Raw genomic sequence first — 15,459 nt, 5'->3', positions numbered from 1 at the left:
GAAAATCGAATCCCGCGAAGCATTTCTCAAAATTTTTTATTCAATGGCTGAATCTCGTCCTCACAACCTATTCACTCCTGCGTGACGTTTTGACATTCGATTGTCGAAGTAAGGTAAGAGCGGGGTTAACGATGATACGAAATGTGATAATATCCAAACACGCAAGGAATTGTACGGATAAATTGTCAAAAGTATTCAACTAATTCGAAGACGGTTTTGAAATGAAACGGGATGGAAGATAGGGAGTGATTTTTTCTGACGAACGAAGCGGCCGAAGAGTGAAAAAGTGAGAACGTTACTCAGGTCGAGTAACCCTCAAGAGTTACCAGAGCTTAGCAGGATGGTTTCCTTGCCCAAAATAACGTTTTTCGGCGCCTTTTGTGGTGAGTATTAATCACCGAATGTTATTGGTTGAGCCCTCGACTCGCGCGGCTAACTTCCCGCTCCCCTTCCATACACATAACCCTAAATTCAAATTTAATCAATACTCCCTGCAGGCCAGCTAGCCATTGAGTAGAAGCTACGGCGGCAATTAATCTCATTAAGATCTTATTCGATTTACAGAATACATGAGCAGGAATTGATGATTTGTGAAAAATAACTTTACCGCAATGATAACTCGTTTTTATTTACAGCAATATTTGCTAGCACTGCCGCGTCTCGAGTACTGGAGCTCAGTGATAGGTGTGTAGCATTTTTGTTTTTTCCGTCGCTACCAAATTTGTATAAGAGCATTTGAAGAATGAAACGTAGCTGATAATATAACCGCGGCATCTCCTGTTTTACAGATTTATGGATATCCACAAGGAAGGCCAGTGGCTGGTTATGGTTAGTAAGACAGAAGGTAACGTTGGGGTGTAAGATAACGGGAAGTATCAATACACTCGGATACCTTCGAGCAGACTTATGCGGTAGTAAATTGAGAAGCTCAGTGAGCAGCTCAGTGCGAAGCTCCAGAGAAATGAAATCCTGCAGTATTTCTTGAACTATTTTCTTTATGTCCATGATTTATTATTTCAGATGTATGCGCCATGGTGCGCACACTGCAAGAGATTAGAACCAATATGGGGTCACGTAGCTCAGCATTTACATGCAACATCAATTCGGGTTGGCCGCATTGATTGTACAAGATTTACGAATGTCGCTCGTGCCTTCAAAATCAATGGGTTCCCTACAATTTTATTGTAAGTGTGTTTATATTCTCCTTGTGATCGTTAGAGTAAAGACAACTCTGAATCCCAAAGAACAATCTTATCCAGAAATATCTTTTAAATCACAGCTTTAAGGGAGATCAAGAATTTGTATACAACGGGGATAGAACTAAAGACGAAATAGTCAGATTTGCATTGAGACTGAGTGGACCACCAGTCCAGGAAATAACTAGGACTCAGAGCTTTGAAGCAATAAAAAAAGCTCAGGATGTATATTTTCTATATATCGGAGAAAGGACCGGACATCTCTGGGTAAAGTGTTTTATTATTTGTTTTCAGAAAATAAATAGATGCTTGTCAAATTTCCAATATATTGATAAGTTCCGTGTTTTTATATAGGAAACGTACAATAAAGTAGCGGACACATTTCAACCGCACGCATTTTTCTATCAATCGTACACTAACGTAGCTGGAAAACACGCACCGTCGGAAAATACTCCTGCGGTATTTGTTTACAAGGAAAATTCCCATTATCATTTTACAGGTGAACATTATTTTCTAGCCTCTCAATAATAGTACTCATAGGATATTAGTAGAGAAATGCACATTTTTTTTTTTGCATTTTAGGAGAGGACAGGAATGACCGCGAAGCCTTAAACGATTCCATGTACAAATGGGTGAATGCCGAGCGTTTTCCAACATTTCCGAAAGTGACGCGAGGAAATATAAATCAGTTATTTTTAACGAATAAGAATTTGGTTTTGGCAGTGGTGGAGGAGAATCAGCTTGAAGAAATTCAGCCTGACATGATCGAATTCAGGGACATGGTACAAGCGGTGATAATGAAGAAACGTGACAAATATCATGAGTAAGTTGTTGGGGATGAGAAAAATTTTAATCCCTGCATCAGCACACTGAAAAAAAAATAATTGCTATAAATTGTTATAGCCATTTTCAGTTTGGCTGGATAGCAAACCCCGACTTGGCAAACAGTATAGCTATGATGATCGTACCTTTGCCGAGTTTGATTGTAATCAACACGACAACTAGTCATCATTACATCCCGGAAGATGAGCCACGAAAATTGACTCCTCATGCAATTGAATTGTTTTTAGAACAGATCTACAACGAAAGTGCACCGGTTAGAAATGTCCATTTAATTTATGACGAAGTTGCTTTACAACAACGACACATCTTAAAATCAGTAAGCGCATGTATACTAGTATTTTTCGAAAATTCCAGACTTATGGAGGGAACGGTTGGCTGGTGCGTATGTACAGATCATGGTTCGAATTCAGAACAACACTCTCTGAAATGTGGAAGGGAAATCCAATTCTGACAATGGTTTTGTTTGGACTTCCGTTCGGTTTCCTTTTACTAATCTGCTATAGTATTTGTTGTGCTGACATTCTTGACGCTGATGACGATGAAGAAGAAGGTAAGAAATGGCTTCGAAATCTGAAATCCACGTTAGCAAAGATCTTAACCTGCTCTTTATAATTTTTTTCAGAATCGAGTCATATGAAGAAAGATTAGAAAATTGCATAGTTACAAGTGACAATGTAATAGGTGTAAGTAAAAAATTGAAATTGAAATTTAATAACTGTACAATAAGTAAAGAGATACTCTCCAATTCTTATCAATGAAATGTCTACCTCTTATATTTACCTCTCAGAATGTTATATAAACGCGTTTAAATAATGTTCATGAAAAAACCATTCGAATAAATGGCTTTTTAATGTTCATCCAGTGCTTCAAATAGTTTGATCATGAAAAACAATGTGTATGCATACTTTCAGTGAATCGGCAGCTATCTTCAACTTCATGTATAACTATGGGTGAGAATGATGACTGAAATTTCACTTGATGATAGGAATCAAAGAGAAACGATGTCTGTATCAGTACAATAGTTTCTTCATGTTTTATTTGTATAACAAATAAAAAGTTGTGGTTCATTTATTAGTATAAATAGCGAGAGGCAATCGCCGCAATTTGATTAGCAAATTAGTTTTAGCTCTCATTACCAGTCAACACCATCTGACAGTAGCACTATGTGCGATAACAATTTTTTAAACAAACTGTTCAGCTTGCTACATGTCATCAATGTCGTCGTCCGAATCTAGCGCTGCTCTGCGCCGATCAAACTAAAGAGAGAATAACTTGTTAGAATCGAAAATGTAAAAAATCTCGTAATACGAATGCTTTAAATAATTCATTCCATTCACCAATTGTAAATGAATAGGAATTGCGCGAGAAAATTAAGATTATAAGTATTTTGAAAAAGTTTGTACTTTGACAGTTGTTGTTCTCTGTGTTTGCTGATTTACACTTTCCAAAAGTCCAATGAGTTCCTTTTCTCCAAGTTTTCCGGGTAACTGACCACGTTGTGCCATGTTAAGAAGCATTTCTTCTACCATTTTACCTTTCTCTGGTTTTCCCAGAGCGAGCGTGTTCACTATGCAAACAATGCAACAATTTTAGCCATTAATTTCAGTACTTGTTCTGAACTCAAATTTGAAATGGAATGAACTCCTATATTTTCTGTTCTTACGTCTTGCTCGGGCTGATTGATCTAGTACTTGCGTCAGAATCGAATGTCTCATCTCCTCTACCTGCTGTCGTTTCTCTTCAGCTGCCTGCTTGTTGGAAGCATCGCCACCCTATGTATTAAATTTTAAAAACTAAATACAAGAATTTATGCTTGTAGCAACGAAATGATTGTTGTGACATAACCTATGAGCTAATTGAAACTGCAAAAACTTCATCGACATTTGTTTAATGTTAAGTGAGCTGGTGGAAAGATACGACTAAATCAGTGTTATTAGAAAATAGCGTGTAAGTTGTAATATCGATCAGCAAGTTGAATCGGTTAGATAAATTACCGAGTGACATTTTCACGAAAGACAACCATGCAAAATTGCAACGCTGAAGGCCGGGTGGAAAAGAATACTTGATACCTTATATTGCGATTGTAATTGGGCTAATCGCTGCTGACGGATCGCCTCTAACTCCGGATCAGCCATTGTGTCTGGCAATGAAGCTATGCAAAGGTTCCGAACCGGACAAATATTTCAAACGACGTTGACTGAAGTAAAGCAAACGAGTTGACGTATAACCGCAGCTTGTCTATTCGGTTCAGTCGTAACTACGTCACAGAACATGACGTCATATCAAAAATAAATTATTGAAAAAGGCCGCTTTCCTTTTACGTCAATTTTCTGACACAACTCGACACCAAGTGATCTCATTGGTTGGATCTGACGGAATACGTTAACAAAACACTGTATCGTGTTATATCAGAAAATTGACGTAAAAGGGACGCGGCCAAAGATATCAATGTGTATATTTTTTAACCGATGCTGCGTACAAAATTAACGCGATGTTTTCCTGTCACCTTGAAATGTACTGTTTTTCTATTTAAGCATTATTCACTAATGATTTCAATTTTCTGAAAATGCTTTTCTGAAAAGTTCATACATAGCTCATGTCCATCGACATACCTGTACAATCCCAACATGAAGGCCTTCGAAAAGTGTCCGTTAGATTTATTGTTAGACAGAGGGAACGAGCGGGTGGTCAATTGCTTCTCTCTCCATCATATCGCTACGCTCCTGAATAGAAGGAGACGGAGATTGACCGCCACCAGTGTCTATCTCTTTCTACCAGCTGGCCGTATTCTACTGGCCTAAGCATAGTCCATACTATAGGTGTATCGATACTCATACCGTTCTCATACCTACCTCTGTACCTACGAAGCACTAACAGATAGGTATATATATAATTTTCGGAAACAGAGAATCCCTTATTCTCGGAAATAGAGATAGCGCTCTTGTTTTAATGTCGATGCAACCAATAAGTGCTTCACCGGTTGCTTCTTTGAACCAATTGTCTCGCGCTAAAACCCCACGAAGTTACTAACCAGAAGCCTTAATTGAACCAATCTTTGCAGACCCGCGAAAAAACGCGATTCTTTTTGGACTCTTCCTACTTTTTCACCAAATCGACCCTGATTCAAAATAACAGCAGAAGAGATTGTAACGTTGAACAGAATAATTACAGAAGAAATCTAGACGACATGCGGATCGATACATTACAGAAATCATAGAATAAAATCATAGAACAAATTAACTCAGAACCTCGAAGCCTTATTAACAGCTTGTCACTGTGATAAGTGATAATCATCAGTTGATGTAACAATTGCAAACCAGCTTATTATTGACGACTTGACGGAGAACTTTATTAGTATATTTCAGTGAGTAATACTGGAACGCTTGCCGTAACGTAACGTTGCACGAGAGAGTGTCGCCCAGAAAGATAGAGAATTGGAAGGATTTTATCTTTCACAGATACTCGTTTCCGATTGTCACCGAAAGAGTGTTGACTGAAGAATATAAAGACGGATACACCTGGGGAAATTTTTGTGACCAGTTTTCGGCGGGAAAGTGGGCTCGGGTGGGCCTGGGAGCGCGGGAGGGTTCTGCTCTAGCGACTCTAAAACTAACAAGCTCACACCGATACTCGTAGCAGCCAAAGTAGTGTCGGTATGAAAGCTTGAGATTGAGTCGGTACAAAGTAAGTACATAAGATTACTTGTCGACTACGATTTAGAAATGTCGATCAGCTCGATCATCCCCATGAGAAGATGCATATCCGCGTCCACCGCCATCCGCCTCCGACGACCTCCGCGTCCACCACCAACCATAGCAACAACCTCCGAGCATCACCAACCACCGTCAACCACCTCCTCCTACCTCCGACCACCTTCGTCCTTGTCGTCCTTGTCCTCCTCGACCACCGCCGATCACTTCCAACCATCACCAAATATTTCCTACCCCCTCCTGCCCCCTCCAACCACCGCCAAACACCTCCTGCCACCTCCTGCCACCTCCTACCACCTCAAACCAGCTCCAACCACCTCCTACCATTTCCGAACACCTCCGACCACCCCCTAACACTTCTTACCACCTCCGACCTCCTTAGTTCTCTTCGTTCCCCTGCTCCGCCATGTATTCCATGGCATTAATATTGATAAATATTCCAACAACTTTTCATTTGCTCTCTCGATCTTGAATTTTCGTAGGCATAGAATCGAAACGCTGATTTAGCTAGTCGCAAGTGAAGTATCTACGGTGGGTAGAGAAACAGAACGTTTTTTCGAAAAGTTTTCTTATGGAAAAAAATTCAGAGTAACTGTAATACATCACGGATGCGCTAATTTTGATCGAGATGGAATGGATGCTCCATATATGAGACAGTATTCAACACGGTGTCCGGATTTAAAGGCCTCAAAAGGTGACTGTTATCGATTTTTTTATTTTTTTTTGAGAGGGAGAGAAAGAACGAAGCTTCTTAAAACTTCGAGCTTATTTTGAAAGGTACGAGCAAAAATTTTTATCATCCAACTGTCGCAGAACAGCAGCGTTATTATTAGCTGACCCGTTAACTGAAGAATATATCTTGGATAAACGGCTGACCATCGAAGAGCCTAGCCGCTTGAGTCTGGAATCGGCAGGAAAGACAAAGTGCGTATTTCTTGTCTGAAATGTGAAAACTAAAATCATTATACATCATATCATATCATCATACATCATACATCATACATCATACATCGTACATCATACATCATCATACATAGTATTAAAGGTCGAAACCAAAGTTTGGATGTCGGATGTTCAGAAAGTTACGTCACCAATCTAAAATCAGCTAGCCGAATTCCTCAGTCTGGAAACAACCGCGCAGTAGAGCGGACGGATGAGAGTCGCGCTCCGCAAATTTCGAGTACCGGGTTCTCAACCTCCCGGATCCCGCGCTTCGGGTCCGCTACGTGGTGAAACTCGACTTCCAGGATAAGCGCTCCGTGGTTCCTGGTTCATGTTTACAATAAATTATTTCAATTCGTTTTTCGCGCAAGCCCAATTTCAGTAGCTGTCAGGGCGCTAATAAATTTTCTATAACTTTATAATCTTCTCATAATCTTTTTGGTAAAATATGTCGATAAAAAAATTATATTAAACCTTACACATTATTTTTGATTTGTTCTCATGCTGAAAATATTTATTAGTGTTCGAGGTATAACTCGAGGTGGTTGGCGGTGGTCGTTGGAGGTGGTTAGAGGTGGTTAGAGGTGGTTGCGGGTAATCTAGGTGATTCAGGAGGAGGGGGACGAGGATTTGTGCTCGGTGAGTAAAACGCTTTTATAATATTTCATGGCAATTGTAATTATATTTCATCTAAAATATTTCAAACTAGTCATGTTTACATTAAATTATTTAAATTCATTTTTCGCGCAAGCACAAATTCGGTAGATATAAATGCGCTAATAAAATTTATTATATTATTAATTAACTAATTAATTAATTAATTATATTAATCCTTACACAATATTTTTAATGTGTTCCTATACTGAGAATATTTATTACTATTCCAGGTATAACCCGAGGTGGTTGGAGGTGGTCGAGCTGGACGAGGTGGAGGACGAGGATTCGTGCTCGGTGAGTTTAACATTTTTACAATATTTGACGAAGTAGAATCAGCATCAGGAGTAGGATCAGGGGAAGATGTAGAAATAGGAGTAGTAGTAGGAGTAGTGGTAGGAATAGGACTCGGAGTAGAAATATGAGTAGAAGTAGGTATGGTAGGAGTTGGAGTGGGATTAGGAGTAGGAGTAGTCGGAGTAGGAATAGGAGTAGTCGTCGTAGTAGGAGTAGGAGTAGGAGCAGAAGTAGGTAGGGCGGGGTGGGTCGTGTGAGGGGAGGGGAGGGGCGGGAAGGGGATATTATCATATCAAGTTATCAGTAATAAGCAATTGCGGGTAAAATATTAGCTTACTTTTGTAAGTATTTATGAATATAGCCTCTATGAATATTCATCTAGGTATATAAGTTCTGGCAACGTACCTACTTTCTGTAAGAGATGTTGAAGATTTTCAACATAATTATGTTTCAGTTCTGTGCCCCACCTAGTGATCCACTAGTACATATCCTCCGACGTGACATCGCTGTGCTACGTATGAAGAAGAAAAGATTTATTAAGATGCAGATTGCTCTTCTCTTCTTGCCATTGTGCTTTCAGCCATTGTTGTACTGTGTGTTTAAAATTAAGGACAGTATATAATATAGAATAACAGGTACAGCTACGAATATAGCACTACTATAAATCTTATAGAAATGAGCTCTCATTGAGATTTCTCTGTATTTATAACTCGACGCGAGTAGGCAAGAATCAATGTAATGCCATCTGTAAGGTAATTGGACTCGCATTTGCACTACGAGAACTCGTTGGGCATTTTGCGGTGTAGTTTGAAAAATTGTTGTACAAGAAATTAAATAACTATAAAAATGGATAAAAAATATTATCTCTAATTGTGAATGTAGCTAATACAGCTTTAACCGTATATTGATTATGTTAATGATCTATTGTGACAAGATCGGAATTAGATAAGCTCTCTAAATACTTTTTTCTAGTCTATTAATTTATATCATGTATATGTAAATGTATATTTCTTCAGTTTATACAATCACTGCACTAGGATTACCCTTGCCACGTTTTATGTTGCGCTTGTGTAATTTGTATATTATTAACCTTACGTTTTACTCTATTTGCAACAAGTTGTGAGTGTTTCTAATTTCTTGGCAATTATTTATGTACATGTATGTGTATATATGTATATGTATACTTATGCATGTGTATATACATATATACAGAGAGGTATACACAGAGATTTTAGTATATTCACATACGGATTTCTGTGTATAGGTATACTTGAACTAAAATATCCTTATCTCTAATACGGAGTTCTTCGTAATTCGCATTTGTTCTTGTAACCCAATGTCCTACATACGATGGCAAAAATCTAGATCCAACTTAACTGAGTCTCAAAGCCCTGTTGACATAAAAGCAGCTATTTGATAGAAATTATAGTTTATAGTTTACACAGCCCATTGCATGATATTTCATTATAAATACATATGTTTCAATGTATTTAGAAATAATTTATCAAATATACAGAGGTCATGTGCAAATAATAAATGAATTCGACCGCAGTTTGATGTATTCATTAGAGCTTTAACAATAAATTTAAGCTTTGTTACTTCTTTTATTTTATTATGGATAATCAAAAACATTTCCGACTATTCGTGCTGTGGAAGCATGGGGATTAAACCAAATGCAGCAAAGATTAGAAACAGTGTATGTAGAGTACGGGTATTTTTCTAATAATGCAAACACGTGCCGCTAGCTTGGTTTTGACATATCTAGAATACCACGCCTTGCGAATTAGCTTTCCAGACAGAGATGAATGATGAATTTTAAGGACTGCATTATCGTTGTTGAATACTCTATGCCTCATGGGAAAAGAAAATCTGTAACGACAAACTTGATGCACCGGATCATCGTCGACTTTAACTTTTGAAATGTCCTACCATTTTCGAACGCCTCCTACCTCCCCCTGCCACCTCCGACCATCAATGGCCACTTTCGAGCACCCCCTATCACCTTCTGCCAGCGCCGACCACCTCCTACCATTTCCGAACACCTCCAACCATCCTATTTACCTATATTACCAGATTAGCTATGATATGAAAAGAGAAGAATTATTCATTTCGAAATGGGATTCTATTCGACGCGCGCTCGATGTATTCCATGACATAAGTATTCATAATTATTCCAACAACTTTTCATTTGCTCTCTCGATCTTGAATTTTCATAGGCATAGAATCGAAACGTTGTTTTAGCTGGTCGCAAGTGAAGTATCTGCGTTGGGTGGAGGAGCAGAATTGTTTTTCGAAAAGTATTCGGATGGAAAAAAATTCAGAGTAACTGTAATACATCACGGATGCGTTAATTTTGAACGAGATGAAACGGATGCTTCGTATATGAGACAGTATTTAACGCTGCGTAGAGATTTGAAGACCTAGAAAGGTGATAGGGAGAGAAAGAACGACGCTTCTCAACATTTCGAGTGTATTTTAACACACATTTGAAAGATACGAGCAAAATTTTTCATCGTCCAACTGTCGCAGAACGACAGCGTTATCAGCTGATCCGTTAACTTATGGATATATCTTCAGTCAACGGCTGACCATCGAAGGGCCTGGCCGCTTGAGTCTGTAATCGGCAGGAGAGATAAAGTGTGTATTTCTTGTATGAAATGTGAAAACTAAAATCGTTATACAACATACACCATACATCATACATCGTACATCATACATCATACATCATGCATCATACATCATCATACCTAGTATTACAGTTCGAAACCAAAGTTTGAATTTTCGGATGTTCGGAAAGTGACGTCACCAATCTAAAATCGGCTAGCCGAGTTCCTCAGTCCGGTAACAACCGCGCAGTAGAGCGGACGGATGAGAGTCGCGCTCCGCAAATTTCGAGTACCGGGTTCTCAACCTCCCGGATCCCGCGCTTCGGGTCCGCTACGTATTTCGAGTACCGGGTTCTCAACCTCCCGGATCCCGCGCTTCGGGTTCGCTGCGCGGTGAAACTCGACTTCCAGGATAAGCGCTCCGTGGTTCCTCGTTCATGTTTACAATAAATTATTTCAATTCGTTTTTCGCGCAACCCCAAATTCGGTAGCTGTCAGTCCGCTAATAAAATTTCTCGACTTCCAGGATAAGCGCTCCGTGGTTCCTGGTTCATGTTTACAATAAATTATTTCAATTCGTTTTTCGCGCAACCCCAAATTCGGTAGCTATCAGTCCGCTAATAAAATTTCTCGACTTCCAGGATAAGCGCTCCGTGGTTCCTGGTTCATGTTTACAATAAATTATTTCAATTCGTTTTTCGCGCAACCCCAAATTCGGTAGCTGTCAGTCCGCTAATAAAATTTCTCGACTTCCAGGATAAGCGCTCCATGGTTCCTCGTTCATGTTTACAATAAATTATTTCAATTCGTTTTTCGCGCAACCCCAAATTCGGTAGCTGTCAGTCCGCTAATAAAATTTCTCGACTTCCAGGATAAGCGCTCCGTGGTTCCTGGTTCATGTTTACAATAAATTATTTCAATTCGTTTTTCGCGCAACCCCAAATTCGGTAGCTATCAGTCCGCTAATAAAATTTCTCGACTTCCAGGATAAGCGCTCCGTGGTTCCTGGTTCATGTTTACAATAAATTATTTCAATTCGTTTTTCGCGCAACCCCAAATTCGGTAGCTGTCAGTCCGCTAATAAAATTTCTCGACTTCCAGGATAAGCGCTCCGTGGTTCCTCGTTCATGTTTACAATAAATTATTTCAATTCGTTTTTCGCGCAACCCCAAATTCGGTAGCTGTCAGTCCGCTAATAAAATTTCTCGACTTCCAGGATAAGCGCTCCGTGGTTCCTGGTTCATGTTTACAATAAATTATTTCAGTTCGTTTTTCGCGCAACCCCAAATTCGGTAGCTATCAGTCCGCTAATAAAATTTCTCGACTTCCAGGATAAGCGCTCCGTGGTTCCTGGTTCATGTTTACAATAAATTATTTCAATTCGTTTTTCGCGCAAGCCCAAATTCGGTAGCTGTCAGTCCGCTAATAAAATTTCTCGACTTCCAGGATAAGCGCTCCGTGGTTCCTGGTTCATGTTTACAATAAATTATTTCAATTCGTTTTTCGCGCAACCCCAAATTCGGTAGCTGTCAGTCCGCTAATAAAATTTCTCGACTTCCAGGATAAGCGCTCCGTGGTTCCTGGTTCATGTTCACAATAAATTATTTCAATTCGTTTCTCGCGCAACCCCAAATTCGGTAGCTGTCAGTCCGCTAATAAAATTTCTCGACTTCCAGGATAAGCGCTCCGTGGTTCCTGGTTCATGTTTACAATAAATTATTTCAATTCGTTTTTCGCGCAAGCCCAAATTCGGTAGCTGTCAGTCCGCTAATAAAATTTCTCGACTTCCAGGATAAGCGCTCCGTGGTTCCTGGTTCATGTTTACAATAAATTATTTCAATTCGTTTTTCGCGCAAGCCCAAATTCGGTAGCTGTCAGTCCGCTAATAAAATTTCTCGACTTCCAGGATAAGCGCTCCGTGGTTCCTGGTTCATGTTTACAATAAATTATTTCAATTCGTTTCTCGCGCAACCCCAAATTCGGTAGCTGTCAGTCCGCTAATAAAATTTCTCGACTTCCAGGATAAGCGCTCCGTGGTTCCTCGTTCATGTTTACAATAAATTATTTCAATTCGTTTCTCGCGCAACCCCAAATTCGGTAGCTGTCAGTCCGCTAATAAAATTTCTCGACTTCCAGGATAAGCGCTCCGTGGTTCCTCGTTCATGTTTACAATAAATTATTTCAATTCGTTTTTCGCGCAACCCCAAATTCGGTAGCTGTCAGTCCGCTAATAAAATTTCTCGACTTCCAGGATAAGCGCTCCGTGGTTCCTGGTTCATGTTTACAATAAATTATTTCAATTCGTTTCTCGCGCAACCCCAAATTCGGTAGCTGTCAGTCCGCTAATAAAATTTCTCGACTTCCAGGATAAGCGCTCCGTGGTTCCTCGTTCATGTTTACAATAAATTATTTCAATTCGTTTCTCGCGCAACCCCAAATTCGGTAGCTGTCAGTCCGCTAATAAAATTTCTCGACTTCCAGGATAAGCGCTCCGTGGTTCCTCGTTCATGTTTACAATAAATTATTTCAATTCGTTTTTCGCGCAACCCCAAATTCGGTAGCTGTCAGTCCGCTAATAAAATTTCTCGACTTCCAGGATAAGCGCTCTGTGGTTCCTGGTTCATGTTTACAATAAATTATTTCAATTCGTTTTTCGCGCAACCCCAAATTCGGTAGCTGTCAGTCCGCTAATAAAATTTCTCGACTTCCAGGATAAGCGCTCCGTGGTTCCTGGTTCATGTTCACAATAAATTATTTCAATTCGTTTCTCGCGCAACCCCAAATTCGGTAGCTGTCAGTCCGCTAATAAAATTTCTCGACTTCCAGGATAAGCGCTCCGTGGTTCCTGGTTCATGTTTACAATAAATTATTTCAATTCGTTTTTCGCGCAAGCCCAAATTCGGTAGCTGTCAGTCCGCTAATAAAATTTCTCGACTTCCAGGATAAGCGCTCCGTGGTTCCTGGTTCATGTTTACAATAAATTATTTCAATTCGTTTTTCGCGCAAGCCCAAATTCGGTAGCTGTCAGTCCGCTAATAAAATTTCTCGACTTCCAGGATAAGCGCTCCGTGGTTCCTGGTTCACGTTTACAATAAATTATTTCAATTCGTTTTTCGCACAACCCCAAATTCGGTAGCTGTCAGTCCGCTAATAAAATTTCTCGACTTCCAGGATAAGCGCTCCGTGGTTCCTGGTTCATGTTTACAATAAATTATTTCAATTCGTTTTTCGCGCAAGCCCAAATTCGGTAGCTGTCAGTCCGCTAATAAAATTTCTCGACTTCCAGGATAAGCGCTCCGTGGTTCCTGGTTCATGTTTACAATAAATTATTTCAATTCGTTTCTCGCGCAACCCCAAATTCGGTAGCTGTCAGTCCGCTAATAAAATTTCTCGACTTCCAGGATAAGCGCTCCGTGGTTCCTCGTTCATGTTTACAATAAATTATTTCAATTCGTTTCTCGCGCAACCCCAAATTCGGTAGCTGTCAGTCCGCTAATAAAATTTCTCGACTTCCAGGATAAGCGCTCCGTGGTTCCTCGTTCATGTTTACAATAAATTATTTCAATTCGTTTTTCGCGCAACCCCAAATTCGGTAGCTGTCAGTCCGCTAATAAAATTTCTCGACTTCCAGGATAAGCGCTCTGTGGTTCCTGGTTCATGTTTACAATAAATTATTTCAATTCGTTTTTCGCGCAACCCCAAATTCGGTAGCTGTCAGTCCGCTAATAAAATTTCTCGACTTCCAGGATAAGCGCTCCGTGGTTCCTGGTTCATGTTCACAATAAATTATTTCAATTCGTTTCTCGCGCAACCCCAAATTCGGTAGCTGTCAGTCCGCTAATAAAATTTCTCGACTTCCAGGATAAGCGCTCCGTGGTTCCTGGTTCATGTTTACAATAAATTATTTCAATTCGTTTTTCGCGCAAGCCCAAATTCGGTAGCTGTCAGTCCGCTAATAAAATTTCTCGACTTCCAGGATAAGCGCTCCGTGGTTCCTGGTTCATGTTTACAATAAATTATTTCAATTCGTTTTTCGCGCAAGCCCAAATTCGGTAGCTGTCAGTCCGCTAATAAAATTTCTCGACTTCCAGGATAAGCGCTCCGTGGTTCCTGGTTCACGTTTACAATAAATTATTTCAATTCGTTTTTCGCACAACCCCAAATTCGGTAGCTGTCAGTCCGCTAATAAAATTTCTCGACTTCCAGGATAAGCGCTCCGTGGTTCCTCGTTCATGTTTACAATAAATTATTTCAATTCGTTTTTCGCGCAAGCCCAAATTCGGTAGCTGTCAGTACGCTCATAAAATTTCTATAACTTTATATTCTTCTCGTAATCTTTTTGGTCAAATATGTCGATAAAAAAATTATATTAAACCTTACACATTATTTTTGATTTGTTCTCATGCTGAAAATATTTATTAGTATTCGAGGTATAACTCGAAGTGGTTGGCGGTGGTCGTTGGGGGTGGTTGAAGATGGTCGGCGGTGGACGAAGAGGAGGACAAGGAGGACGAGGATTTGTGCTCGGTGAGTAAAACACTTTTATAATATTTCATGGCAACTGTAATTATATTTTATTTGAAATATTTCAAACTAGTCATGTTTACAATAAATTATTTAAATTCATTTTTCGTGCAAGCACATATTCAGTAGCTATGAATAATCTTATACAATTTGTTATATTATTAATTAGTTAATTAATATTCTTATAATATTTGATGGCCATTGTAATTATATTTCATCTGAAATATTACAAACTTGTCACGTTTACAATAAATCATTTCAATTCATTTTTCGTGCAAGCACATATTCAGTAGCTATGAATAATCTTGTACAATTCATTATATTATTAATTAATTGATTAATTATATTAATCCTTACACAATATTTTTAATGTGTTCCTATACTAAAAATATTCATTACTATTCCAGGTATTATCCGAGGTGGTCGGAGGTGGACGAGGAGGAGGACGAGCTGGACGAGGAGGAGGACCAGGTGGACGAGGAGGAGGCGGGGTGGGTCGTGGGAGAGGACCTCTCCTCTCCTCAGAGGAGGGGAGGGGGAGGGGCAGGGAAGGGGGAGTGGTGGGCGGGGTGGGGGAAGGGAAGGGGAGGGGAGGGATGGGTGGCGGGGAGGGGGAGGGGTAGGGAGGGTGGGAGGGTGGGAGGGAGGGCGGGAGGGAGGGAGGGAGGGCGGGAGGGAGGGAGGGAG

The 15,459-nt window shown here is 39.9% G+C and overlaps 2 protein-coding genes across 3 annotated transcripts; one reads left to right on the top strand and one right to left on the bottom strand.

Annotated features, from left to right (window-relative positions):
• Window positions 1-49: 49 nt before the first annotated feature.
• LOC124302355 (protein disulfide-isomerase TMX3) lies at window positions 50-2,794 on the top strand. 2 transcript variants are annotated; one of them, XM_046758466.1, is made up of 10 exons: window positions 50-383; window positions 636-684; window positions 789-828; window positions 1,021-1,184; window positions 1,280-1,463; window positions 1,551-1,695; window positions 1,779-2,019; window positions 2,100-2,292; window positions 2,394-2,589; window positions 2,662-2,794. In XM_046758466.1, the coding sequence occupies exons 1-10, from the start codon at window positions 341-343 to the stop codon at window positions 2,685-2,687; spliced, it is 1,281 nt and encodes a 426-aa protein (XP_046614422.1). In that variant the 5' UTR covers window positions 50-340; the 3' UTR covers window positions 2,688-2,794. The 2 variants fall into 2 exon arrangements, with proteins under 2 accessions (XP_046614422.1, XP_046614423.1); XM_046758467.1 differs by lacking the exons at window positions 636-684; window positions 789-828 and having other exon boundaries at window positions 51-383.
• Window positions 2,795-3,049: 255 nt separating this feature from the next.
• On the bottom strand, window positions 3,050-4,332 carry LOC124302356 (programmed cell death protein 5). The gene is made up of 4 exons (XM_046758468.1): window positions 4,109-4,332; window positions 3,703-3,811; window positions 3,443-3,606; window positions 3,050-3,295 (listed from the first exon to the last, which is right to left on the bottom strand). Exons 1-4 carry the CDS (start codon window positions 4,172-4,174, stop codon window positions 3,242-3,244), a joined length of 393 nt encoding a protein of 130 aa, XP_046614424.1. The 5' UTR covers window positions 4,175-4,332; the 3' UTR covers window positions 3,050-3,241.
• Window positions 4,333-15,459: the final 11,127 nt, after the last annotated feature.

This window comes from Neodiprion virginianus, chromosome 4, assembly GCF_021901495.1.
Source record: "Neodiprion virginianus isolate iyNeoVirg1 chromosome 4, iyNeoVirg1.1, whole genome shotgun sequence".
NCBI classification, from domain to species: domain Eukaryota; kingdom Metazoa; phylum Arthropoda; class Insecta; order Hymenoptera; family Diprionidae; genus Neodiprion; species Neodiprion virginianus.
This window is presented reverse-complemented; position numbering and strand designations above follow the sequence as displayed.

Coding starts and splice junctions, on each gene's coding strand:
- LOC124302355 (XM_046758466.1), top strand. CDS start 341: ATGGTTTCCTTGCCCAAAATAACGTTTTTCGGCGCCTTTTGTG. Junction 829..1,020: donor AAGGCCAGTGGCTGGTTATG/GTTAGTAAGACA, acceptor TTATTATTTCAG/ATGTATGCGCCATGGTGCGC. Junction 2,020..2,099: donor AAACGTGACAAATATCATGA/GTAAGTTGTTGG, acceptor AAATTGTTATAG/CCATTTTCAGTTTGGCTGGA.
- LOC124302356 (XM_046758468.1), bottom strand. CDS start 4,174: ATGGCTGATCCGGAGTTAGAGGCGATCCGTCAGCAGCGATTAGCCCAA. Junction 3,607..3,702: donor TCAATCAGCCCGAGCAAGAC/GTAAGAACAGAA, acceptor TTGTTTGCATAG/TGAACACGCTCGCTCTGGGA. Junction 3,296..3,442: donor AGAGAACAACAACTGTCAAA/GTACAAACTTTT, acceptor TTCTCTCTTTAG/TTTGATCGGCGCAGAGCAGC.